The 22,086-nt window shown below is 44.6% G+C and overlaps 1 protein-coding gene across 1 annotated transcript; it reads right to left on the bottom strand.

Moving 5' to 3' along the window:
- Positions 1-259: 259 nt before the first annotated feature.
- TTLL4 (tubulin tyrosine ligase-like family, member 4) lies at positions 260-19,837 on the bottom strand. The gene is made up of 18 exons (XM_006867814.1): positions 18,251-19,837; positions 17,122-17,231; positions 16,759-16,822; positions 8,625-8,749; positions 7,942-8,052; positions 7,527-7,603; positions 6,525-6,716; positions 6,356-6,438; positions 5,991-6,119; positions 5,381-5,503; positions 4,843-4,941; positions 4,168-4,302; positions 3,609-3,746; positions 2,337-2,439; positions 1,686-1,896; positions 1,474-1,544; positions 985-1,070; positions 260-518 (listed from the first exon to the last, which is right to left on the bottom strand). Exons 1-18 carry the CDS (start codon positions 19,738-19,740, stop codon positions 263-265), a joined length of 3,603 nt encoding a protein of 1,200 aa, XP_006867876.1. The 5' UTR covers positions 19,741-19,837; the 3' UTR covers positions 260-262.
- Between the last annotated feature and the right edge of the window lie 2,249 nt (positions 19,838-22,086).

Below are 22,086 nucleotides of genomic sequence, written 5' to 3'. Positions count from 1 at the left end.
TTCAAGGCTGCACAGCCATCGTTGGTTTCTCTGCTGAGATGTGAGGTGCCAGGCAAAAGATCCAAGGGTGAATCTTCTTCACCATCTCCCCATCATCACCATCCCTTCTACCCTATAGACAGCCATTCTCGGCAATTCAACCATTTCAACAAATACTCTGATAAGGGCAAAGTAGAGGGCTGGGGGTTCAGGGAGGCCAGCAGGTTCCCATGAGGTAGCTAACAGTGGGGCTCCTGGAGAGGGTCTAGAGGATGGGGGTCAGTCATGGGCTCACAGCAGCAAGGAGGGAGTCACTGGCTGACAGGGAAATCGGGGAAGCAGAAATTCTTGACGTCTGCCCAGAGTACTTGATCAGAGGTAACATCTGGGGAGAGAGGCTGAGCTCTTTGCTGGTATCCTCATTATTTGAGAAACTGGGATTCCTGGGGAAAGGCGAAAGGCCAACTGGAGTCTTCTTGGACTTGGAGGTGGCTCCATCTTCACAGAGTGGGAGGCTTCCCTCAGAGGAGCTCTGTTTTCTGAAGGGAACAAGGGGGGGAAAACAAATGATAAACACACTGTGTAGCTGAGACCTTAGTTTGTGGTCTACCTTCAGAGTCTGGACCAGGCGCTCCCAACATTATGGTGCTATGTACCATAACTATATGGATATAAAAGTAACCATAAAACCAGTTTTATTTACTTGAAGGTTTGAAAGCTTAAATGCAAGTGCGAATATATGCGAGGGTAGGTAGGTTAAGGATCGCCTCTTTCAGCTAGTGGGGATGGCTGCATGTGACTGCTTCAGCAGATGACCTGTGACTTGGGCTCAGCTTCACTGGACATACTGAGAGCCCCCAGGAAGAGGACATCGTGGCTGCAAATACTAGTACCCTCAATTCTGGAACCCTACCCCCAGTGCTGACCCTGTTGTTATAATCAAGGAGGAGAAGAAGAGAAACCCCCACCCCAACTCACACTCTCCCCTGTCCAGACGGCACTCACCCCAGGTTACCCATCTCCGATTTGCAGAAGGCACTGGGAATCACGTCACCCTTTGAGAGAGTCAGAAGTGATGTCGGCAGAGACCACTAAAAGCAAAAGAAGCAATGAGGTGGACAGGTTGAGGCAGAGGTCAGGCAAGAGTCTTAGGACTCTTTCTAGCTCTGCTTTGGAGAGATGATGGGGCTTGCCCCTTCTCTAGTCTCCCAGGCACGAACTCCTTGGAGCAAAGTTTTGATTCTCTCCAAGGTCAGGCAAAAAAGCTGAGGCCTGCAAGGTACTTCCTGATCTTGAAACGTACCCAGGAAGTCTTGAGGCAATTATTCCCTTAAGAGCAAAGGGGCACAGGAGACCCAAAGGCAGGGCCTAGGCGAGACGTGAAAGGCCAGACCCCAACACCCAGCCTAGGCTGTACTCTTAAGGCACCAGGGGGAGGGGCCTGGAGTGGAGCCACCACCTCCCCCAAGCCTTCTGCCCCAAGGCATCACTCACCACTGGAGCAGAATCAGAGACGACTCCTGTGTGGAACCCTTTGTAGCACCAACTCCGAAGCAGATCAACTCCTATGACAAGACAGCAGGGGCGAAACTTAAGAGGGTGAAATTAATTGGCTAATTCTTCCTGCCAGAGAGGCCCATTTCTTGGTCTACTGCGATCTAACCTCTCTCTAAACATGGCCTCCTGAGTCACGGAAGGCACATCACCTTTGAGCTTGTTGCTATGGTACTTCTGTTCCCACTGGGTGGTGAGTATGTTGAAATATCGTGGCTGGTCAAAAAAGCGGAGATAGCGAGTGGAAATCCGAGAAGGAAAAATTCGTTCAAACTGACCACGGCGAGAAAACTCATCCTCCAACTCCACCAGCACCCGGACATCATCTGGTGTCAGGACATCCAGTACCGATGCATAGAAGTCCTATGGCCCAAAGGACAGGAAGAGGGAGGGTGTGACTGAGAGTGGACGCTGAGGGCAGGAGTACAGTGCAGACCCCAGGGCTCCAGGGAACTTAAGGAACCACCAAGGCCACTTGATGGGCTACCTCTCGACCTCATGTCTGCTGAACTTAGCTGGTGAAAGGGCTTTTGGTGGGGGTAAAAGGGCACTAGGACATAAGAGGTTAAATGGCTTGTTGGATACATTCAAGATAAAAAATCAGCAATTCTGAACTGGCACTAGCTTCGTGGTCTGCCACTCTTCTATCTATCTGCTAAGAGGAATAACTGCACCTCTCAGCAGCAGAATCCAAAGGTAAAGAGACCATGGACATGGAGTGGGCCACCCTGGTTGCCTTGGGGTCCCAGAAGTTTGACCAGGAAACTTTCTATTGGTTTTGTGAAGGAAGGTCAGTCTCCTACCTGGTCAGGAATTTTCTGGGTCAGGTAATAAGCTTTCTTCATCTTCTGAGCAGTACAGTGCTCAGGAGCCATTCGGAATTTATCCCTGGGGCTGCTGGCCAGGCTAAGGGGATGTGGAAAGGGAGCAAAGAGTAAAGTTAGCAGCTTCAGATCCCAAAGAAAATGTTCAGTTCTTAAGACTCCCTTTTCAAGAAAAGAAGAAAAAGTTATGGATAACTGTCACCTAAGTAAAATTGAGACTATAATGCACTCCACGCAAGAAGCCCAATCAAAGCTCAAGTACTAGGGAAGAACTAAATGGGGAAAGCACCCTCTCTCAGCTGCCCTGGAATGATAAAGAGTAGTCTGAAATAAACCTAATTGCTCTGCATTTCCATTTAGTTGGAATTAGTGAACACTTACCAAAATATCCAGTTCTGCCCTACCGGCTGTGTGACCTGGGTTAAGTTACCTGATCTCCCTGTCTCTTTCATCATCCACATCACTCCAAGTATTACTTATAAAGAAGCAGCCACTGCCTCTAAGAATAAGCCAAATGACAAGCAGCATAGGCCAAATGTGACTCTACAGGGGTGGTGGGAAAAGTAAGCTTTGTTACCAAACAAATCAGGACCCGATTTCAGCTCTAACACTTTCTAACGAAATGTTCTGGATGGGATGCTTAAAACCAGGGATCCTCCATTTCCTCATGCTACTATCAACCTCATAGAGCTGCTCTGAGGGTAACACTGAAGGTATCAAACAAATAGTAAGTCAAGAATGGTTCCAAATGCTTTAGGGGTATTGAGGAAAGAAAGTCTACACTAAGCCGGCTTAACGAAGATGGTGCCTTGACCTTGGCTTTGGCAGATCGGTGAGATTATAGCAGGTAGCTCCGGCTGGGAGGCATTTTAGAAGAAAGAACTCTCCTGAGCAGACAGGGCACTACAGGGGAACAGCAAGAGGCAGTAACTTCACTGACTGACTTTTAAGGATCCCTCCAACCTTAAGGTTCTAAGAGATACAGTGGGGCGGAAAGAGGAATGAAGAGAAATGGGCCAGGGAAAAGGTGGATAAGGCTTCAAATGTGCAGGTAAAGAATTTATTCCTGATTTTCCAGGCCCTTTGGAGATTCTCGAGCAGGGTATGCATGATGGATCTTAGTGGCAGACCGAGTAGCAAGAAAGACCAAGCAAGAAGATATCATCAAAGAGTCCCAGTGAAGGTGCCCAGAAGCCAGCCCTTCCCCGGGTCATGCTGACAGACAAGCCTCAGGGAAGCAGGGCCGCTGACCTGGTATTGGAGCTGCTGGAGCTGCCGGAGCTGGAAAGGATGTCCTCTGCACTGGGCAAAACAAAACCTGCCAGGTTCAGAAGGTCACGGATCATCTGGCCTTTGATGCTGATGTCCAGTGGGGAGTTAGAGTGGAGGCTTTAGGGAAAGTATGCAAAAGAGTCGTCAGATTTCCAAGTCAGTGCCAGCCCTGCTTACTCCCTGGAGTTCCTCAGATAAAAGGGCTCAAATATCCAAATTCATGAGCACCATGATGGAGGTCTTCTTGCCCAAAAATGAACAACCTCACTCAGGAAGGCATCTGTTCATGACCTTGGTTTGCTAGAGAATAGCAAGAGGTAGGGATCAAGTGTAAAAGAACTTTTAACAACTTCTGTCCATCCTTAAAGAACCTAGACATAAGGGGAGAGAATGAGTGAATGGGCCAACAGTGGATTGAGAGGGAAATAAAATTCTACTGAAGGAAAGGTCTTAAAAAGTCAGCCAGACTAGAATAGAAACCAAACCAGAAGGATACACAGGAAGGGTTCTACACCAGTGTCCTGAGAATGCGGCCTACCTGGGGGAAATGTTGACTTCCAGAACCCAGGGCTTGAGGTTCTCATCCAGCATGACGTCAAAACCAAAGAGCTCATGGCAGTTGTAGGGCCGCCGCACATACATCTTGAGCAGACTGGTTACATAAGGCTCTGACCTAGTCATGAAGAGGAGGAAGTATTCACCAGAGAGATTCTGACAAAGACGTGGCCCAGAGACGGGAGAACAGAAGCAACCCAGAAAAACCAGCTCTCAAGAGATGCCTCTGATCTAGGCCAGTTCCTAGGAATAAAGCTTAGGAGGAGATCAGAATTTAACTCTGTATGTGTGGAGTCCTGGTGTGTTGCTGTAAGATGAACACTGGACTGAGAACCACAAGGTCAGTAGTTTAAACCCACCAGTTGCTTCTCAGGAACCCTTAACAACATTTCTGGTGTAGTACTGTAGGATAAGCACTGACTGCTAAGCACAAGGTTGGCAGTTCAAACCTTATACGGAAACCTATACAGAAACCCTATCCTGGGTCGCTATGAGTTGGAACCAACTTGACAGCACTTCACATCTTTTCCTATATATACTCTGTTCTCAGAAACTGAACCACAGCATAGCAAAATCAGAAGCATAGCAGTGTGATGGCAAAGAGAAAAGAGGCAGTCTAGTAGCAGGCCCCACGCCCCAGGGTGATAATGTGACGCACGAGATGATGGTTTTGACAACAACATCCTTTATCTTCTCCCAGATGGCATCGCTGTTGATTCCCTTCTGACTCAGGTAGTTCCATAATGCCTTCAGTGCCCTGCAGAGGGAAGAGGGCAGTGTTGGGGATAATGTCTCAGAATGGGTGATGAAGAAAACAGAAAGCAAAAGGAACAAGAGCCTATAGGTATTTTCTCTTCATTTTGATTACAACATTTTGATGAAGAAGATGAACTTGTATGTAAACACATCGATTTTGAATTGACAAGTGTTTATGTAATCCTTGAGTCTTATATTTCAAACGTTAGCCTGCTGAGGCAGGATAAGCACTGGACTGCTAACCATGCTAACCACATGGTCAGCAATTCAAACCCATCAGCCACTCTAAGAAACCCTATGCAGTATCACGAAGAGTCAGAACTGACCCAATGGCTCATAACAACAATAGTTGTTGTGACAACTATTACAACCAACTTCCCCAAACCCCCAAATCTTAAATTCCTTAAAACTTAACTGAGTGGGACACCCTGCCCCCTTACCATTTGTGGCCCTGGCAGGCCGTCTCATCTGCATTGGCCTGGTAGTCAGCATTCTTTTTATTGACACTGTAGTTGGTCAGGTGCATGAACTTGTTGCCAAGGCTCTTCATGGAAGGGGAATACCTGGAAGTGAAGTTGCGAAAGGCAAAGGTAAGACGGCAAGATCTGCTGATGTTGTTCACTATTACTGAGTCAGATCCGACTCACAGCAATGCTATATAGGGTCTCTGAGGAGTGGCTGGTGAGTTTGAACTACTGGCTTGGGGTTAGAAGTCCATTGCTTATCCAAACAGCACCACACCAGAACTCCAAGATGGCAAGATTGCAGATGGAAAATGGACCAATCTTTTCAGATTTGGGCCTGAGAGTATGCCTGCTGACAAGGTTCTAGAACACCAAAGTTAAACTCATCCCCCTATCTACCTCAGACCATGCTGGAAGATCCCCTTGAAGCAGAGAATCACCCTATTTTCCATTGCTCACCTTCCCCCTTGCTAATATAAACTACCAAAACATCTGTACTTTTCTGTTTGGTGTCCTATAGCTTTCCTCTCCCTGAGGAAATAAATCTTCAAAGCTGTCAGGGTGACATTTCACCAATACCACATACTTGCAACTGGCAAAGCGGACGAGTCCATCTGAAAAGAGGTATATCCGTAGAGGATCATAGGACGTAACATAAACATAGATCCGTAGATCAAACTTGCTGCCGCTGATGAGGTAGGGTTTGTGCAGATACCTACACAGGGGAAAGGGTCTGATCAGGGGCATGCCAGATGATACAGGACTCAGTGGGTAACTGAATGCCTGGCTTTACAAAGCATAAGCCAGCTAACAGTCCTTGAGCAAAGGATCTTAAAACAAATAGGAGAGACTTTGACTGGGAGAACAGGAGCAGGAGAACCTTGTGAAAAGGGACTATCTGGGCCAAAGGAAATGGCAAAATGGGAGCAGCCTAGCTGGAGACAAGCTCACCTCTGTACCAGGAGGGGCCTTCGCTTGGGGAGCTGACTCCACTTGTGAATGACCTGGATGCCGATGCCTCGCGCTGATGCTGGCTAGAAGTGAAGTGGAAGAGATATGAGATTTGTTCCTGCCCAATACTCAGATTACGGCCTACTACTACCCACTATGACTGACTCACTGGCTTCACAATCCACTTTTGGCGGCTGCTGTTCTCCCAGGCTTTGCGCAGGAGCTTGGCATCTTGGGGCAGGATAAAGGACTGGGGAAAGAAACTGAACTCCTTCTTGCCGAAGCGGCTCTGCATGCGCGATAGGTTCCGCCACAGTCGGTCCTTCCGCCCGATCTGGAATGAGCCTGGAAAGTGGTTTAGCTACAGAAGGGGTAAAGGGAGAGAGTGGGAGAATGACCAAGATGAGACCAGCGCATGACAAGACTCACAATAACATTTCCACTTCCGGTTCCATTATTATAGCCTAATGGTCCTAGTATGGCGCTGCAGAATAAGCACTGGACTACTAACCATAAGGTTGGTAATTCAAACCCACTAGTCACTCCTTGGAAACCCTATACAGGGTAACTGTGAGTTGGAACCGACTCGATGGCACTTCACAACAACAACAATGGTCCTTAAGTATTGAGCTACTGAGCGCTGACTAAAAGACATCAAAACACAATAAAATTCAGTGCCTGCTGGGAGTTCATAATTCATGGCATACACAGTGAATAAGACAGCCAGGATACTCATTTTAGGCACAAAGAAAGAACTACTGAATCTTTTTTTCAAAAGAGTCCATGGGACAAGGACAGGAAAGCACCTGTCTGAGGGCAAGGGACTCACTGTCCTAACATGAGACCAGAAGTCCTTCTTACAAATATTATTCAGCTTATAGGCATGGAGGCAAATATGTAATGATTATAGGGAAAACATGAAGGTAAAACAGATGATATTACAGGAAAAGGACTCTTGGGGAGACTTGGACTGCCCAGAAGACACCAGGGCTGAACTGGAGGTGTATGTGGTCTGCAGGGGTCTCATACTGGATCCTCTTCCTAGACGAACTCCACTTTTCTGTGAACATTGCTTAGTTCTCCATGGTCATCCTCCTCTTAGCCCCACACCTTCCTCCTTACTGGCCTAGTCCAAAGTCCAAAGAAAGAGCTCCTGAGAAACGGCCCCTACCTTCTGATGATCCCGAATGGATCGGAAACCCGCAGACTTCATGTGATGACCCCAGCAGCCCAGCCAGTCATCATTTCCTATAGAGAGTAGATGAAGGAGTCAGTCCTGCTGACAGCTCAGTCCCTGGGACCTCAGAAATACCACAGTACCTGGGCACAGCTCCCAGACCCGGTTTTCTGAGAGTTGCCATGGAGCTATCCTGGAGCCAGAGAGAAAACAATGGTCCTCTCTCCCCCAATCTTGAGTGACAGGTCCAGGCCCAGAGAATTTAGTTCTTCAGAATGACACTCTTCTCATGAGGTTGGAAACTCCAGGACAGGGTCCCCAGCTGCTCCCACACACAAGAAGTACTGGCATTTAGGACAAAGCCCAGCTGCTGGGCAGAGGACAGGCATACAATAAGGCAGTGACTCACTCTTGCTGACTTTGAAGTGGGATCGTCCAATGGTCTGCCTGACAATGTTGGGGGTCACTGTGCTCATCTTCCACCGGAGCAGCTTCCTCTGCTCCCAGGGAAGTTTCTCCACTAGGGGAAAGCAGTGGGGGAGGGGGGAGGAAGAACAGGAGAGTCAATGGTGAGAAGAGGGAAAAGGTACTACTGTCACTTGCCCTTCCCTAGCTAGGTAAAACCCCTACATATTGTTTCAGAGGCGCACAGCAGGGGAGGGTGATAAGGAAGGAAACAAGGTTAGAGAGCATGAATTAAACATGAGACTAAGAGGCTGTGTGGCCAGCTAAAGAGCAGACAGAAAAAAAAAGGTCCAGTATCAGACCTAATGGAGTCCTGGTGTGGTACTGTGGGTTAATGTGCTGGACTGCAAAGTCGGTTTGAGCTGTAAAGTTGGTGGATCAAGCTCACCAGCTGCTTCTTGGAAACCTTATACAGGGTTGCTATGGGTCGGAACCGACTTGACAGCACTTAACAACAACAACAACGTATCGGACCTATGGGCCTAGCAGGAAGCTAAACACAAAGTTTGGTAACCATCCACAATAGGCCTTTCTGGAAATTTCCTCCCAGTTGCCACCGCCTACCATGTTAGCTTCCATCCTTCTCTCTAGGGACACTTTTGGGGTTAGATACTGGGCCAGGCTTACCTCGCTCATCTCGAGTGCCAAAATAGATGGTAGGGGGCACATTGGGAAATAGACTGTAGATGAGGGCTGGTCGGACAACTTTCTCATGATTGGACACAGGTTTGGCCAGAATCTCTACGCAGTTCCTAAGATGGAAAACAAGCACGTGGTAGGGATAGCAGCAGTAACAGCCCCGGAGTAGTGTTAATATTATACAACCAAATGATGCTGTCATTTAACCTCTGATTCCAAAAGGACAAGCACTCAATTATGGTGTTGTCACTATTAATTCATAAGGTGCCAAAACTGACCTACATTCAGTCATGTTACTCAATGTCACCGTCTAAAGATAAGGGTTTCCAGCACTTCATTCTGTGGTCCAGCTCCAATGTTTCCTCTGATAAGGGTCTCCCTAAAATGAGTATCTCTGAGAGTGCGTGAGGAGTTTGGATGCAGACCAGCAGGGGAACATGATACACTGAGACAAAGAATAATAAATGAGGAGAGAAAAAGAATGCTATGGATAATGAAAAGGAAAGAAAACAGAAAAGCTCTAAGAAGAGTTAGAGAGATTAAAACAAAACAGGACAAAAAGGAAATATTGAAACTTCTCATCCCTTTTCTATTTAGGTCTATTGCAGATACAAGGACAGCTAATGCCATGCTCCATTTTTTATGTGACATGCAGCAGCTCAGGTATAGAGATGATGAATAGATATGGCAGAGAAAGTGGAACAGTGGGCTTTGGGGACATCAAGGCTATCGTAGGGGTCTCAAACTCAGGAATGCCTCAACAGACAGATCCAGACTATTAAAAAATGGAGAGAGCTGTCACTGCACTGAGCTGACACCACCCACAAAGGTATTACAAAGTGAATTTCTAACTCATACAAAGTTTTTAAAGTTGTTACTGTCAGCATAACAGCAACAGGCAGTGAATGTTAAATGTTTTGAATCTTAGAGATTATAAAAAGAATTGTATTGGGTCAAGTTAAATACTAAGGTGCTCTGGTAGTATAGTTAGTGGGTTAGGAGTTGGGCTGCTAACTTGGAGGTCAGCAAGGTAGTAGGCAACCAAATCTACCAGCTGCTCTGTGAGAGAAAGACGAGGCTTTCTGCTCCCGTAAAGATTCACAGCCTCTGTACACAAAGGCGCATAGCATTTGTTATAGACTAAAACTGTAAACATTGTCCTTAAAACAAACTGTGATAACAAACTACTGATAAAGACAACACTTTAGGGAATCTCCAGGGAATTAAGCTAAGTATAGGAAAAGTCAATCCAAAAGGTTGCATACTGCTATAAATTTCTGTAACATTCCTGAAATGACAAATTTATAAAAATGGAGAATAAATTAGTGGATGTCAGGCAATATCCTGGTTTTACCATATTGGATTGAGTTTTGCAAGATGTTACCACTGGGGCACTGGGTAAAGGGTATAAGAAATCTTTGTATTATTTCTTAGAACTGCAAATGAATTTACCATCAGTTGCAATTCTAAGAAATAAAAAATCAACAGTTTAATTAAGACAGGAAATCCTTGGTAGCTGCCTCTTAGGAGTATTGAGCTTATATCTTCAGGAGACTCAAGCCACAATAAACTCTTAAAAAACAAGGATTTGACTTTTCCTCAGGAGACCCAAACCACAATAAACTGTTAAAAAACAGACCAGAATATTGGTCATACTCTCATGAGGCCAGCATTCTAGTCTAGCAGAGTTAGAAACTATGAAGTGGGAACAGTTACTTACTTTCCCTGGCCCTCAATTTCTACATTTGAAACAGAATGCTACACATAATGACCTCCATCACTAAAATTATATGATTTTTAGAAAAAAATATAGCAGAAGAAAATGCAATAAACTATTAAGGAGCTCTGGTAGCGTAGTGGTTACGAATCGGGCTGCGAACCTTAAGGTCAGCGGTTCGAAACTACCAGCCGCTCCGCGGGAGAAAGATGAGGCTTTCTACTCCCGTAAGGATTTATACCCTCGGAAACCCTGTACAGGGTCGCTATGGGTCGGAACCGACTCGAAGGCACTTAACAACAACAACATTAATAGATAATATTGTTGAGTAGAGGAACAGAGGTAATGCTTTCAATGATCTTTGTGTTTTTCTGTAGTTGCCAAGTGTATATTCATATAATGAACATATAAATCTTTCATAATTGGAATAAAATATGATTTTAGCAATCAAAAATATTTCTGATTTTCTTGTCCTTAAAATGTAAAAGTTTGCCCCACTGAATAGTTTTCATCTTGTCTAGACAAGTCTGGTGAAAAGAGATGGGGATAAGATTCTAATGATTCAAAAGTAAGCAATTGTTATCATGTCTAATTGAGATCTTCACAACTGTAAAGGTAGAAGTTTTGTAACAAAAAGGGGGAGTAGTTAATCTTACAGTCCAAGAATAGAGGACCCTAAGACTATCAAGGGTGAAGAGCACCAGCGGAATGTGGGATCCTATCCACAGAACCAGTGACACCAGAGATGGAGGCAGAGATGATGACATGGAGAAACAGAGCAGCTGAGGACTCTAGACTCATGGAAAGTGAAAGGCACTGGGTGCTGGCAACCAGGAGACAAGCTTGCAGAATGTGCCCTTTGGTTGGTTGTTTAAATGATTATATATTTCTGAGTGTTTTTGTGTACATTAAAAACAAAAAACAATGGAGGGCTCATCTGACTTAACCTCCATAGCTTCATAATCAGAACTTGACCTGTTGTTGTTGTTAGGTGCCATCGAGTCGGTACCCACTCAAGATAAAAAAGAAAATAATTTTTGATAAAGGAAACGAGTGTAAATTGCTACAATTTGATGAACTCAACCTATACTCATGGAGGTAGTAGCTCAAAATATCAACTGAGAGGGCAGGCGTCTTCACATCAAGTATCAATGCTATCTCCTCTGTATACAGGGTAGATAGGGATGGAAAACTCAGACACTGGCTACCTAAAATTAGGGGGCAATAAAAGGCATGAAGTGACTGGCTTAAAAGGTTTCAAGAAGGAGTTTAACTTAAGAATGTGTAGGGGAAGATAGAGTCCCCACTGAATAGCTTTCATCTTGTCTAGACGAGTCTGAGAAAAACAGATGGGGATAAGATTCCTATGATTCAATAGTGAGTAACTGTTATGATGACTAATTGTAACTGTCACAACTGTAAAGGTAGCAGTTTTGTAACAAAACGGGAGAGTAGTTAATCTTACAGTCCAGAAACATAAGACCCTAGGACCATTAAGGGAGATGAGAACAAGCGGAATGCGGGACCTTATCCAGAGAAGCAGCGACACCAGAGATGGCAGCAGAGATGGGGCATGGAGAGAGGAAGCAGCTAAGGACTCTAGATTCATGGAAAGAGAGGGACTGAGAGCTGGCGGCCAGGAAACAGATTTTCAGAATGTGCCCTTTGGTGGTGTAAATTATTATATATGCCTGAGTGTTTAAAAATAAAAGCTAAAATGAATACAGAGAAATACTGTTGACTGATGGTACATGGTGGGGATTATGTCACTGTAATGAAACAATGTATATATGATTTGTTGAATGAAAAACTGATGATCTGCCCTGCAAACTTTCACTCAATTCACAATAAAAACTTAAAAACAAAACAAAAAAACAATAGAGGGAATAGAAGCAAATACTGTTGAATGATGATGCATGGAGGGGATTGATTATAATCACTGTAATGAAATGAAATACAATAGGATGAGTATAAAACCAATGTTCTCCCATGTAAAGTATCACTCAGTTCACAATAAAAACTTTTATTTAAAAAATGAAAGGGTTTGGAATTCAATCTCAATTTCTTCCTTGAAAAATATGTTTTACCTCATGCATAGATCAGAGGGTCTACACTTTGTAGGCGTTAATGGGAAAATTATTAACAAGCACCTTTTGTGGATTTTATCTTTTAACCAAAAGGCTAGATAAATGGCTGTGTGGCTGGCCAGAGGACAAACACAAATCAGTTTTAAGCAGGGAAAAGGTGAGAGTCCAAGTCAATTCTACATTGTTAACTAACTTTCTCTTATGGAGAGTGGTAATATTTTATCTGAATCAGCATCAGTATATACAACCAGAAGTAGCTCTGCTTTTCTGAAAGGAGGGTAGGTTAGGTTTCAAGGGACAGAAGTTATGCACAAAGGTTCAGGGTACTTGTGGCAGGATTTCTAGCCACCTTCACAGTCTCAATTCTCTCCCTCCTGGCCTTTCAAAAATGCTTGTTTCTACCTTGGTAATTTGGGGCTCTAAATCTGGTACAACCACTGTAACCAGCAGACACAGAGAAATGAGGTTCAGCTTGACTGATCCTATTAACCAAGGCATGGAAATTTCCTTTCCTCTCAGCTTCACCTGACATGGAGATGACACAAAGAGAAAGCAACCTGAGTCTGGGTTGCTCCGTACATTGGGATAAACCTTGCCATACATAGCTGGATTTCAGTGGAAAATTCTGAGTTGACATTTTAAATTAACCAAACTGAACAATTATTTTCTATATTTGCATTTTGTTTCTTTTTACATTTTCAGTAAAAATTACTTTTAAAAAGCAAAACACTTGGATATGTAGTATTTTTTTCTTTTTAGGTCTTCTATATATGTTGTTGTTAAGTGTCATCAGGTTGGTTCCAACTCATAGTGACCCCATATAGGGTTTCCGAGGAGTGGCTGGTGAATTTGAACCGCCGACCTTGCAGGTGAAACCAACCTTGAGATCCAGTGCTTTATCGCACAGCACCACACCAGGACGCCGCTATGTAAAACAAATTCCATTATCTTTTAATTCAATTTTTCCATGAACTTTTGAAGCCACCTCATATATTCAGTTTTAAATGAAGACAATATAATTAAGGAGTGAAGACAGAGCCCCATTGAGACAAGGTTGGAAGTAGTGCATGGAATGAGTAAGATCATGTTGAAGAATGTTAGCTTTCTACCCAGAAAGTGGTTTAAATTATACCTTGTTGTTGGGTGCCTCAGAGTCGATCCGAGTCACAGTGACTCCATGGGATAGAGTAGAACTGCCCTGTAGGATTTTCTAGGCTGTAATCTTTACGGGAGCAGATCACCAGGTCCTTTCCCTATGAACTGCTGGGTGGGTTAGAACCGTTAACCTTTCAGTTGACAGCTGACTACTTAAAACATTGTGCCACTGAGGCTAAATCCATCTTCTCCCCCTTAATTTCATCTCAGCTATGCAGCGTCCTACAACTCTTTTTACAAAAGGGCCTACTTTTAAGAGAATAGCTTTTTGGTTCTCTAGGTAGAGAAGGGGAGTGCTATGTTCTGTATAGTAAGTATTAGACTGCTAACCACAAGGTTGGCGGTTTGAGCCTACCAGCTGCCACATAGGAGAAAGATGAGGCTTTCTATTCCCACAAAGTCTTACAGCCTTGGACACCCTATGAGTTACTAATCGTCAGAACCGACTCAGTAGCACTTAACAAGTTAAAGATGAGATGCCTTGGTGGTTCTGTGGTTAAAGCGTTTGGATGCCAATCAAAAGGTCAGCGACTTGAACCCACCCACGCGCTGCTCTACAGAGAACTGATGTGACAGTATTGCTTCCATAAAGACTGACAGACTTGACTGTCCCACAAGGCAGCTAGGAGTCAGAACTAACGCAATAACCACGGGTTTGTTTTGTGAATCTTTTTGGTTGAGTTAGAGATGAGCATCATTAGACTTCACCAAAGGCAATTGTTAAAATAATCTAGATTAAAGTCACATAATTTTTCACTCCATTTCTTATTTCTAAGACTGTTAGTTTTATTGATCAAAATACAACTAACCTTAAAAGACAGCAAAAAAAAGCCATGGAAAAAGTTCAAATCAATGAGCTCAAATCTATCTGCGTCTCTATCTCAGAACAGTGCCTGACAGTGAAACACATTACACAGGGCAATGTGGCAATAACCCTCATGTGGGTGGCTTGAAGGGCTGTTGTTGTTGTTGTTATGTGCCGTGGAGTTGGTTCCGACTCATAGCGACCCTGTACAGGGTTTCCGAGGCTGTAAATCTTTACGGGAACAGAAAGCCTCATCTTTCTCCTGCCGAACAGCTGGTAGTTTTGAACTGCTGACCTTGCGGCTCGCAGCCCTAGTCGTAACCACTACGCTACCAGAGCTATGGTTTTACTTAAATATTATTATAGGTATCCCCACTCTACACTACTCAATTTTGGTGTACCTATTTCCACTAACCAAAAGAAATCTAAAAAGGATTTTTGTTTTTGCAAAAATAGGTGAAAAGTCGCTGGGGAGACATCGAGGCAAGCAATCAAGTCCCTTTAGGACAAATCCCCCTCCAAGACTGAAACTCAAAGAGAACACATGAGCAGGCATGTGAGCTTGCTAGCGAAGAGGGGGAGAGGCAGCAATGAAGAAATGGGCTGAGTTCAACCACAGTCCATTGACTCCTGATGACCTGGAGATAAGAGAAGAGGAAGAGCTAGTTGGTCCAAAGTGTGGTGAGACCTGGGGACACCTGAACCCATGGACGAGGACATAGCCACAGAGGCCTAGAGCTGAGAGTGAAGCATCCAGCTGATATGAAGTGAGGGGAGATGCACAAGAACACCTAAATTTGCAAACAGTACCCATTTGACCTAGCCTTGATGGCCTGATGATCAGAACTGGACTAGACAAAGATAAAAGAACAATTTTTGATAAAGGAAACAAGTGTAAATTACTACAATTTGATGAATTTGATCTATACTTATGGATGTAGTAGCTAAAAATACCAACTGAGAGTGAAGGAGTCTTCACATCAAGTTATCAATCCTATCCCCTCTGTATACAGGATAGTAGATAGGGATGGGCAACTTAAGACACTGGCTACCTAAAATGAAGAAACAAAGTGATTGGCTTGCAAGTTTTCCAGAGGGAGTTTAGTTTAAGAGTGTACAGGGGAAGGAAGAGTCCACACTGAATAGTTTTCATCCTGTCTAGATGGGTCTGGTGAAAAGAGATGGGGATAAGATTCTTATGATTCAATAGTAACTGTTACCATGACCAATAGCGATTGTCACAACTGTAAAGGTAAAAGTTTTGAAACAAAAACGGGAGAGTAGTTAATCTTACAGTCCAGAAATAGAGGATCCTAGGACCATCAAAGGAGAAGAACACGAGCAGAATGTTGGACCCTATTGAGAGAAGCAGTGACACCAGAGATAGAGGTAGAGACGAGGACATGGAGAGAGGGAGCAGGTGAGGACTCTTAGACTCATGGAAAGAGAAGGAGTGAGGGCAGGCAGCCAGGAGGCAGGCTTGTAAAATGTGCCCTTTGGTTGGTTAAATGAGTATATATTCCTGAGTGTTTTTGTGTACATCACACAAACACACACACAAAACAACAACAACAGAATAGAAGCAAATACTGTTGAATGATGATGCACAGAGGAGACTGTAATCACTGCAATGAAATGATGGTGTAAAAACTGATGCTCTCCCACATAAACTATCACTCAATTCACAGTAAAAACTAAAAAAAAAAAAAAAAAGGTGGAAAGTATAACTACTGCTCAGCATTTACAAGGAGCTGTTAAAGGGGCAGTGCACACATACCCTGAACTGCAAGAGTGGTGTCACTAAGCTCCTTACCAGTAACTACACTTGGCATCATTATCAAGCCACCATAGCTTTGAACTGTGGCTGTGAACACTATGCATCAGTGCTATTTTAGGGTTTCTATTAGATTATTTTGGGGGTCTGGGAATGCTCAAATATTTTTCCCATATAAATTACTGGTAATTGTTTCTTTGCTTTATGCCATTTCAGCTTATGAAATATTTTATAGAGAAGCTCTACTTTTAGATAGTGGGGGAAACCTGTATGCTTCTTCATTAATTGAATATTAATTTCCTTAACATTTCTTAAAATTTCTTATTTTTACTTGAATAATTTCTTAGGGCCTACAACCCAAAATACAACCTAAAAAACATGGTAGTGTTTTTTTAAGTCCAACTGATGAAATGTGCTCTGGTCCCTTCCATGGCTCCTTGTTCAAAACTTAAAGCCCAAAACCTAAAACTCTTGGGAAAACAAGTTAGGATTCTCAGGGCCATTAATGACTTGCGTGATTCAACTATGGTCTTGAAGAGACAGAAAAGGAGCATCTATGAATGATCTACAGAAGCAGCACTTACCGAGAGATGGCTGCTACAGACTCACTGGGGGAGATAGCACTGAACGAGGAGGACTCCGAGTCTCCTGGGGGAGGAAAAGCAGAGAAATTCCCAGTAGGAGAGGCTGCAAGCCTAGGCAGCTCTTCCTTTGTCATCCTGGCCTCAGCTCTGCCGTCCTTAAGCTTGACAGCAGCAGCAGGGACAAGGCAAGACTAGTGAGACAAAATCCCCTGGAAGTCACTTCCCCTTTGGACTGCTCACCCCCCTTCACTGAAAGGTAAATGATGCGTGTAGGTGATAAACCTTTGTATACCATTGCCAGCTCACTTGCCTATCTTCATGGGACTAGCTCCGAGTAGAAGGTGAAAGGGTCCCCTAACTCACCCTCCTCCTCTTCATTCTCATCATGACTGGAGCTGTCTTCCAAACCATCTACTAGATCTTCTTCTACATCTTCACCTTCAACCTGATCTGGCTGGAGGTCAGTGGCTGAGCTATAAGAGAGAATTATTTTCCCAGTCCAGTCATCTCCGTAAGAGAGGTCACAATTAGATTTTCATGCCATCGTCATCTCCCAATGTTTTTCTTCTCCAGTCACCATTTTGTCCTCTTGCCTGGACCTCAAAGCTCAAATAAAACCACCGTTCTTTAACATTACACCCTCTACCCCCACCCCCTATTCTGAGTAAAGGCGCTACATCTTCTACTTCCTTTGAAATCCCCTGAAGCACATAAATAGTATATTTAGCAAACAGAATGCCATCAATGAATTTCTGGTAAGTAACTTCAAATATTCTTAGGGATCTCAAAACCAGGTCTTGATGGACCAAGGTTCCAGAGAAGTAACAACACACAGATAAGAAGCTAAGCATATAACTCTGAAACAGCCGTCAGACCAGAAAAAACTGGGAACCTGATTTGGTTTAGTATAAGCAGGAAAGTCACAAGCCCTATACACTTGATGTTATGGATTCTTTTTTCTCCCCTTAGCTTTCTCCTAAAGCAGGGGAGTCAGCAAACTATAAAGAGCCCGAGAGTAAATGTTTTCCATTCAGTCTGTTGCAATTAATTACCGCTGCCAAAGTAGAAAGCAAGCAGCCAAAGGCAGTATGTAAATGAGTGGGTGAGGCTGACTTCCAATAAAACTGCACTTACAAAAGCAGGCTGCAAACAGGAGTTGGCCTGCAGGTTATAGTTTCCAAGCCCTGCTCTAAAGTAAACACCAGAACTCTATGGTTTGTTTGTTTACTGCCCTAGAGTCGATTCCCACTCACAGTGACCCTGTATAGTGTTTCCAAGGAGCGGCTGGCGAGTTTGAACTGCCAACCTTGTGGTTCAAACCGACCTTATGGTCCAGTGTTTTATCTCACTGCGATATACCAGGACTCCACCCTAACTCTAGGCAGTAAAAACAATCAAACTAACCTTTCAGAGACATTGTTTCACTGCTACCAAATTATGGTGCATACATTCTACTGCTCTAAATGAACCAAAAACACTGTCTCCAGCTTACCCAATTTCTTTAGCAGGTGAGTCCAGTGGCCTGCCTTCCTTGGACTCCTTCACAGGCTGGTCCAGATGAATGGAAGAGAGGTGGGTGGCCATATCGGCTACGCCAAATGATTGAAGGAAAGATTCGGGAGCTGGAATTTTGTCTCCTTCAAGTGATGAGGGGTCAACTGCAGATCCACAGGTAGGGCTGTGGTTGAGCCCATTGGCAGGTGAGGCAAGGAGGTGAATGCTGATCCGTTTGGTACAGAAAACTGCACTGTCCAACCCCAAAGTGTCTGAGGTACCAGGGAGCATCTTACTGTCTGTCCCAGCATCCTCCTGAGGAAACTGCTGGCCTACCATGGGAGGTTTCCACCGCCCGTTCTTATTGAGGAGACGAAACTGGAAGCTAGGGTTCACAAAACAAGATTGTTCCAACTGGTAGCCTTGTCTTGGAATCTTCCCAAAGCTTCTTGCAGTCAACTTCCTCACAGCTTCAGTAAACGGAATCTCCTTAGTATGCAACTGGGAATCAGGGTCGTCATCCAGGCCAGAGAGATACCGCTCTGCTCTCACGGCTGAGTTATTCCGGTTGTACTGGGGAGAGGCAACACTGGTGATGAATGTGTCTAGAGAATTAGGGGTAGACATGGTGGTATGGGCAGTGGCGTCATTTAGGACAGTGTCATTGCTTTTGGGCACCTTAGGTTCAAGAGGCTGGGGTGTACAATCTCCAGTACCCCCTGAATGATGCCAGGGGACAATCTGAACCTTGGGTGTGGATACTGGCTTCAGGCCCTCTGGGGCCTGTGATGAAGGCACTTTCGTGCTATTTGGCCGCATGAAGGAGTTGTTATTTAGCATGGGCTTGTAGGAGGAGGAGAGTGGAGATGAGGTCTTCCCTGAGATGGCAGAGGCCAGGCTCTTCCCTGAAGGGTTTTCTCCAGCTGCTCCCAGCGATGACAGGTATGGATCCGTGGATGAGGAGGCCATGGGCTGGGCCATGGGGGAGACCGTGGAAAAAGTGGCCTTACTGGCAGTGAGACTGACAGGGTGGTTCTTCTGTGGGAGAGAAAAAGGTCTTCTTTCTGATGGGCCTGAATGCAGGCAGAAAGACTCCAGTTGCTGGTAAGGTTTGTGCCTATAGTTGGAGCGGCGGTATAGCAGGGTGCTGCTGAACAAATCTGGGAGGGAGTGCAGGGAACAGGAGTGGCTATGGCCCGCAATGACAGCTGTGGTCCCAGAGCTACACAAAGTGCTAGGGCAAACAAAATATGCTGGCTGTGGTGGGACACCCAAGAGGCCTGGGCCCAAGCCTGTTGACAGTGTCCCCATGTGCTTCTTCTCCAGCTTCCAGATTGGCTTCACCTGCTGATGAGCCTGAGACCAAACTTTGCTCTCAGAGGGTTTCTCAACTGGTGTGGCATGTACTGTGCCTGACGGGCCACTCTGTTTGAAGCTGTTTCCCCGGCGGAGGCCAATACTGTATTGCTCTGTTCCTGCTGAGGCCATGAGTGGCCCACATCATAGCCACATGGTCTCATGGCCCAGCTCAGGTAAGATGCCATACACCTCCCGCAAGTTCATCCTTCAAATCTGTCAGCCTGAAGAGGAGAAAAATGATTAAGAGCAATATAATCCCAAGAGCAAAGACAGACACCATGCTACAGTGGTTGTCAAGAAAGCAAGAGTCCCATGTCAGCATTTCTTGGACAACTAATCTTGGACATGGTTTGGAACCCTTGGAGAAGAACACTAGATTTCCAAAGTTTGCAGTGATCTTCCTGGTAATGCCCAGCTGCTGATCAAAATGTCGGCAGTTCAAATCCACCAGCTACTGTGTGGGAGAGATATGTGGCAGTCTGCTTCGGCAAAGATTTTCAACACTGAAAACCCCATGGGGTAGTTCTATTGTGTCATATAGGGTCACAAGGAGTCAAAACTGGCTCGATGGCAAAGGGTTTTGTTTTTATTATCAAGTTCAGGTGACAAAATACGAACTCATGTCCAAACTGTGGAAATGCTACACATGGATCAATTATCCTCTGTGCACTTACGGTAGGGAATACACAAAGGGAAGAGAAAAATCCTGCCAATGAGTTTACAAAACCGTGTGTGTGTGTGTGTGTGTGTGTGTGTGTGTGTGTACACGTATTCAATAGATTCTGCCACAACTCAGTGCTCTTTTAGGAATCCACATCCTGGCCCTACCAATGCAACACAACAGACATCAAACTGATGGGGAAAAGGACGAGGAAACAAAAACACAAACTGGTATCCTCTGAAAAATACCCGACTTGTGGCTCCCTCTTTGCATCATCTACTTCAGACCTTTATATCTTTACAAGTGTGAGCCCTGGAGCCCTTTCCTTCTCCTTCACCAGGCCTAAAATATGCACTCAAACACCACCAACTCTCCAGTCTGAATAGGATGTAGGCCTCCACCATCATTCATATTACAATGAGCTTTAGTAAGGGAAAAACTCATCTGATTGGGAACAGGGAGCACATCTTCCTCCATTTGAAGTCCCCAGTACAGTGTCTGGTACAGTAAGTGCTCAATAAACATTCTGTTGAATGAATAAACTGAAAACACACAGTAAACGAAGGCAAAAGAAATGTATCTGGCACCTAATGAATACTAGATACTAAATGTCAGGCATTTTACCTATGTTCTTTTATTTTATGATCTTAAAAGCCTTATATTAATACATGATAAATCTGAGACTCAGAGTCCTGGTGTGGCATGGTAGGATAAGCACTGGATTGCTAACCACAAGGGTGGCAGTTCAAACCCACCAGTCATTCCTTGGAAACTCTATACAGGGTTGCTAAGAGTCAGAAACAATTCGACAGCACATAACAACAACATCTAACTCTGCCTTAAAACAGGTGCCTTCAAATTTATTCTGACTCATGGTGCTCCCCCGCCATGTGTGTCCGAGTAGAACTGTCCCCCATAGGATTTTCAAACGCTGATTTTTTTTTTTTTTCAAAGTAAATGGCCAGGTCTTTCTTCTTAGGTGCCGCTGGGCAGCCTCAGACTGACTCCACTGCCTCTGAAACAGAAATAAAACACATCTTGTCTCCTCAATTGTTCCTAACCTTCAGCTACAAGATACAAGTCAGGCTGGACACACTCTTGCACTGCCTGTACTCAGCCTCTAGGTGTGCTGTATAACCACAAGCACACCACTGCCTTCTGCTTAGTCCCACTCTCCCTTGTAGACAAGGGTACCTCAGAGTGGGTGAAGAGAATCCTTCCCCTTGCACATATGCTCAATGCTTGCCTTTCTGCATTCCACCATATGAATCCTCTGATCCAGGAACACTGAACCCAATTTGAATGGGCTTGATTGTTAATCCAAATTACAATCCAAATTGCTGCTCTTTTGGGAACTGCTTCCAGGCAGGGTGTGAAGTGAGCCAGCTGGACAAGTGTCAGAGAAAGTGACTTCTCGTTCCTGATTAATGGGAATCTAGAACTGCATGCCTCTGCAATGGCCGTTCCCTTATCTCCTCTCATATTCCCTATGATGGATAGGTAAGGGAGCATGGCAACGTGGAGAACCTGTCTTCCTAAGAAAGCACTCTAGGTGCAAGAGCCAAGCAGCTGAGCAGATGTTTCTATAACTCTCTGGAAAATAGCTCCACAGCTAGTACAAGACATCCAGGGTTGGCTACTATCATTACAAATACAGCCAAGCATATAGCATGCAGAAAAAGATGACCCATGGCAGGGGTCGGAGAGTAGCTGCCTGGATGTTCTAGCAAAGCCTCTGCTTCCCATTATGAGAGTTTTTATTTCATCAGGAATTTCTGTAAGGAAAAAGAAGTTGCTTTCAGCAACCATTCTTT

Source organism: Chrysochloris asiatica, unplaced genomic scaffold (genome assembly GCF_000296735.1).
Source record: "Chrysochloris asiatica unplaced genomic scaffold, ChrAsi1.0 scaffold00110, whole genome shotgun sequence".
NCBI lineage: Eukaryota > Metazoa > Chordata > Mammalia > Afrosoricida > Chrysochloridae > Chrysochloris > Chrysochloris asiatica.
The sequence above is the reverse complement of the archived record's forward strand: the minus strand, read 5'-3'. Positions and strand labels throughout refer to the sequence as shown.

Bases quoted from the DNA above. Each gene is read 5' to 3' on its own strand.
- TTLL4 (XM_006867814.1), bottom strand. From the start codon at position 19,740: ATGGCCTCAGCAGGAACAGAGCAATACAGTATTGGCCTCCGCCGGGGA. The intron at 6,717-7,526 runs GTAGGGGCCGTT...CCCCTTCTGTAG, and splicing joins CCATTCGGGATCATCAGAAG to CTAAACCACTTTCCAGGCTC. The intron at 2,440-3,608 runs GTCAGCGGCCCT...ACATCCCCTTAG, and splicing joins TCCAGCAGCTCCAATACCAG to CCTGGCCAGCAGCCCCAGGG.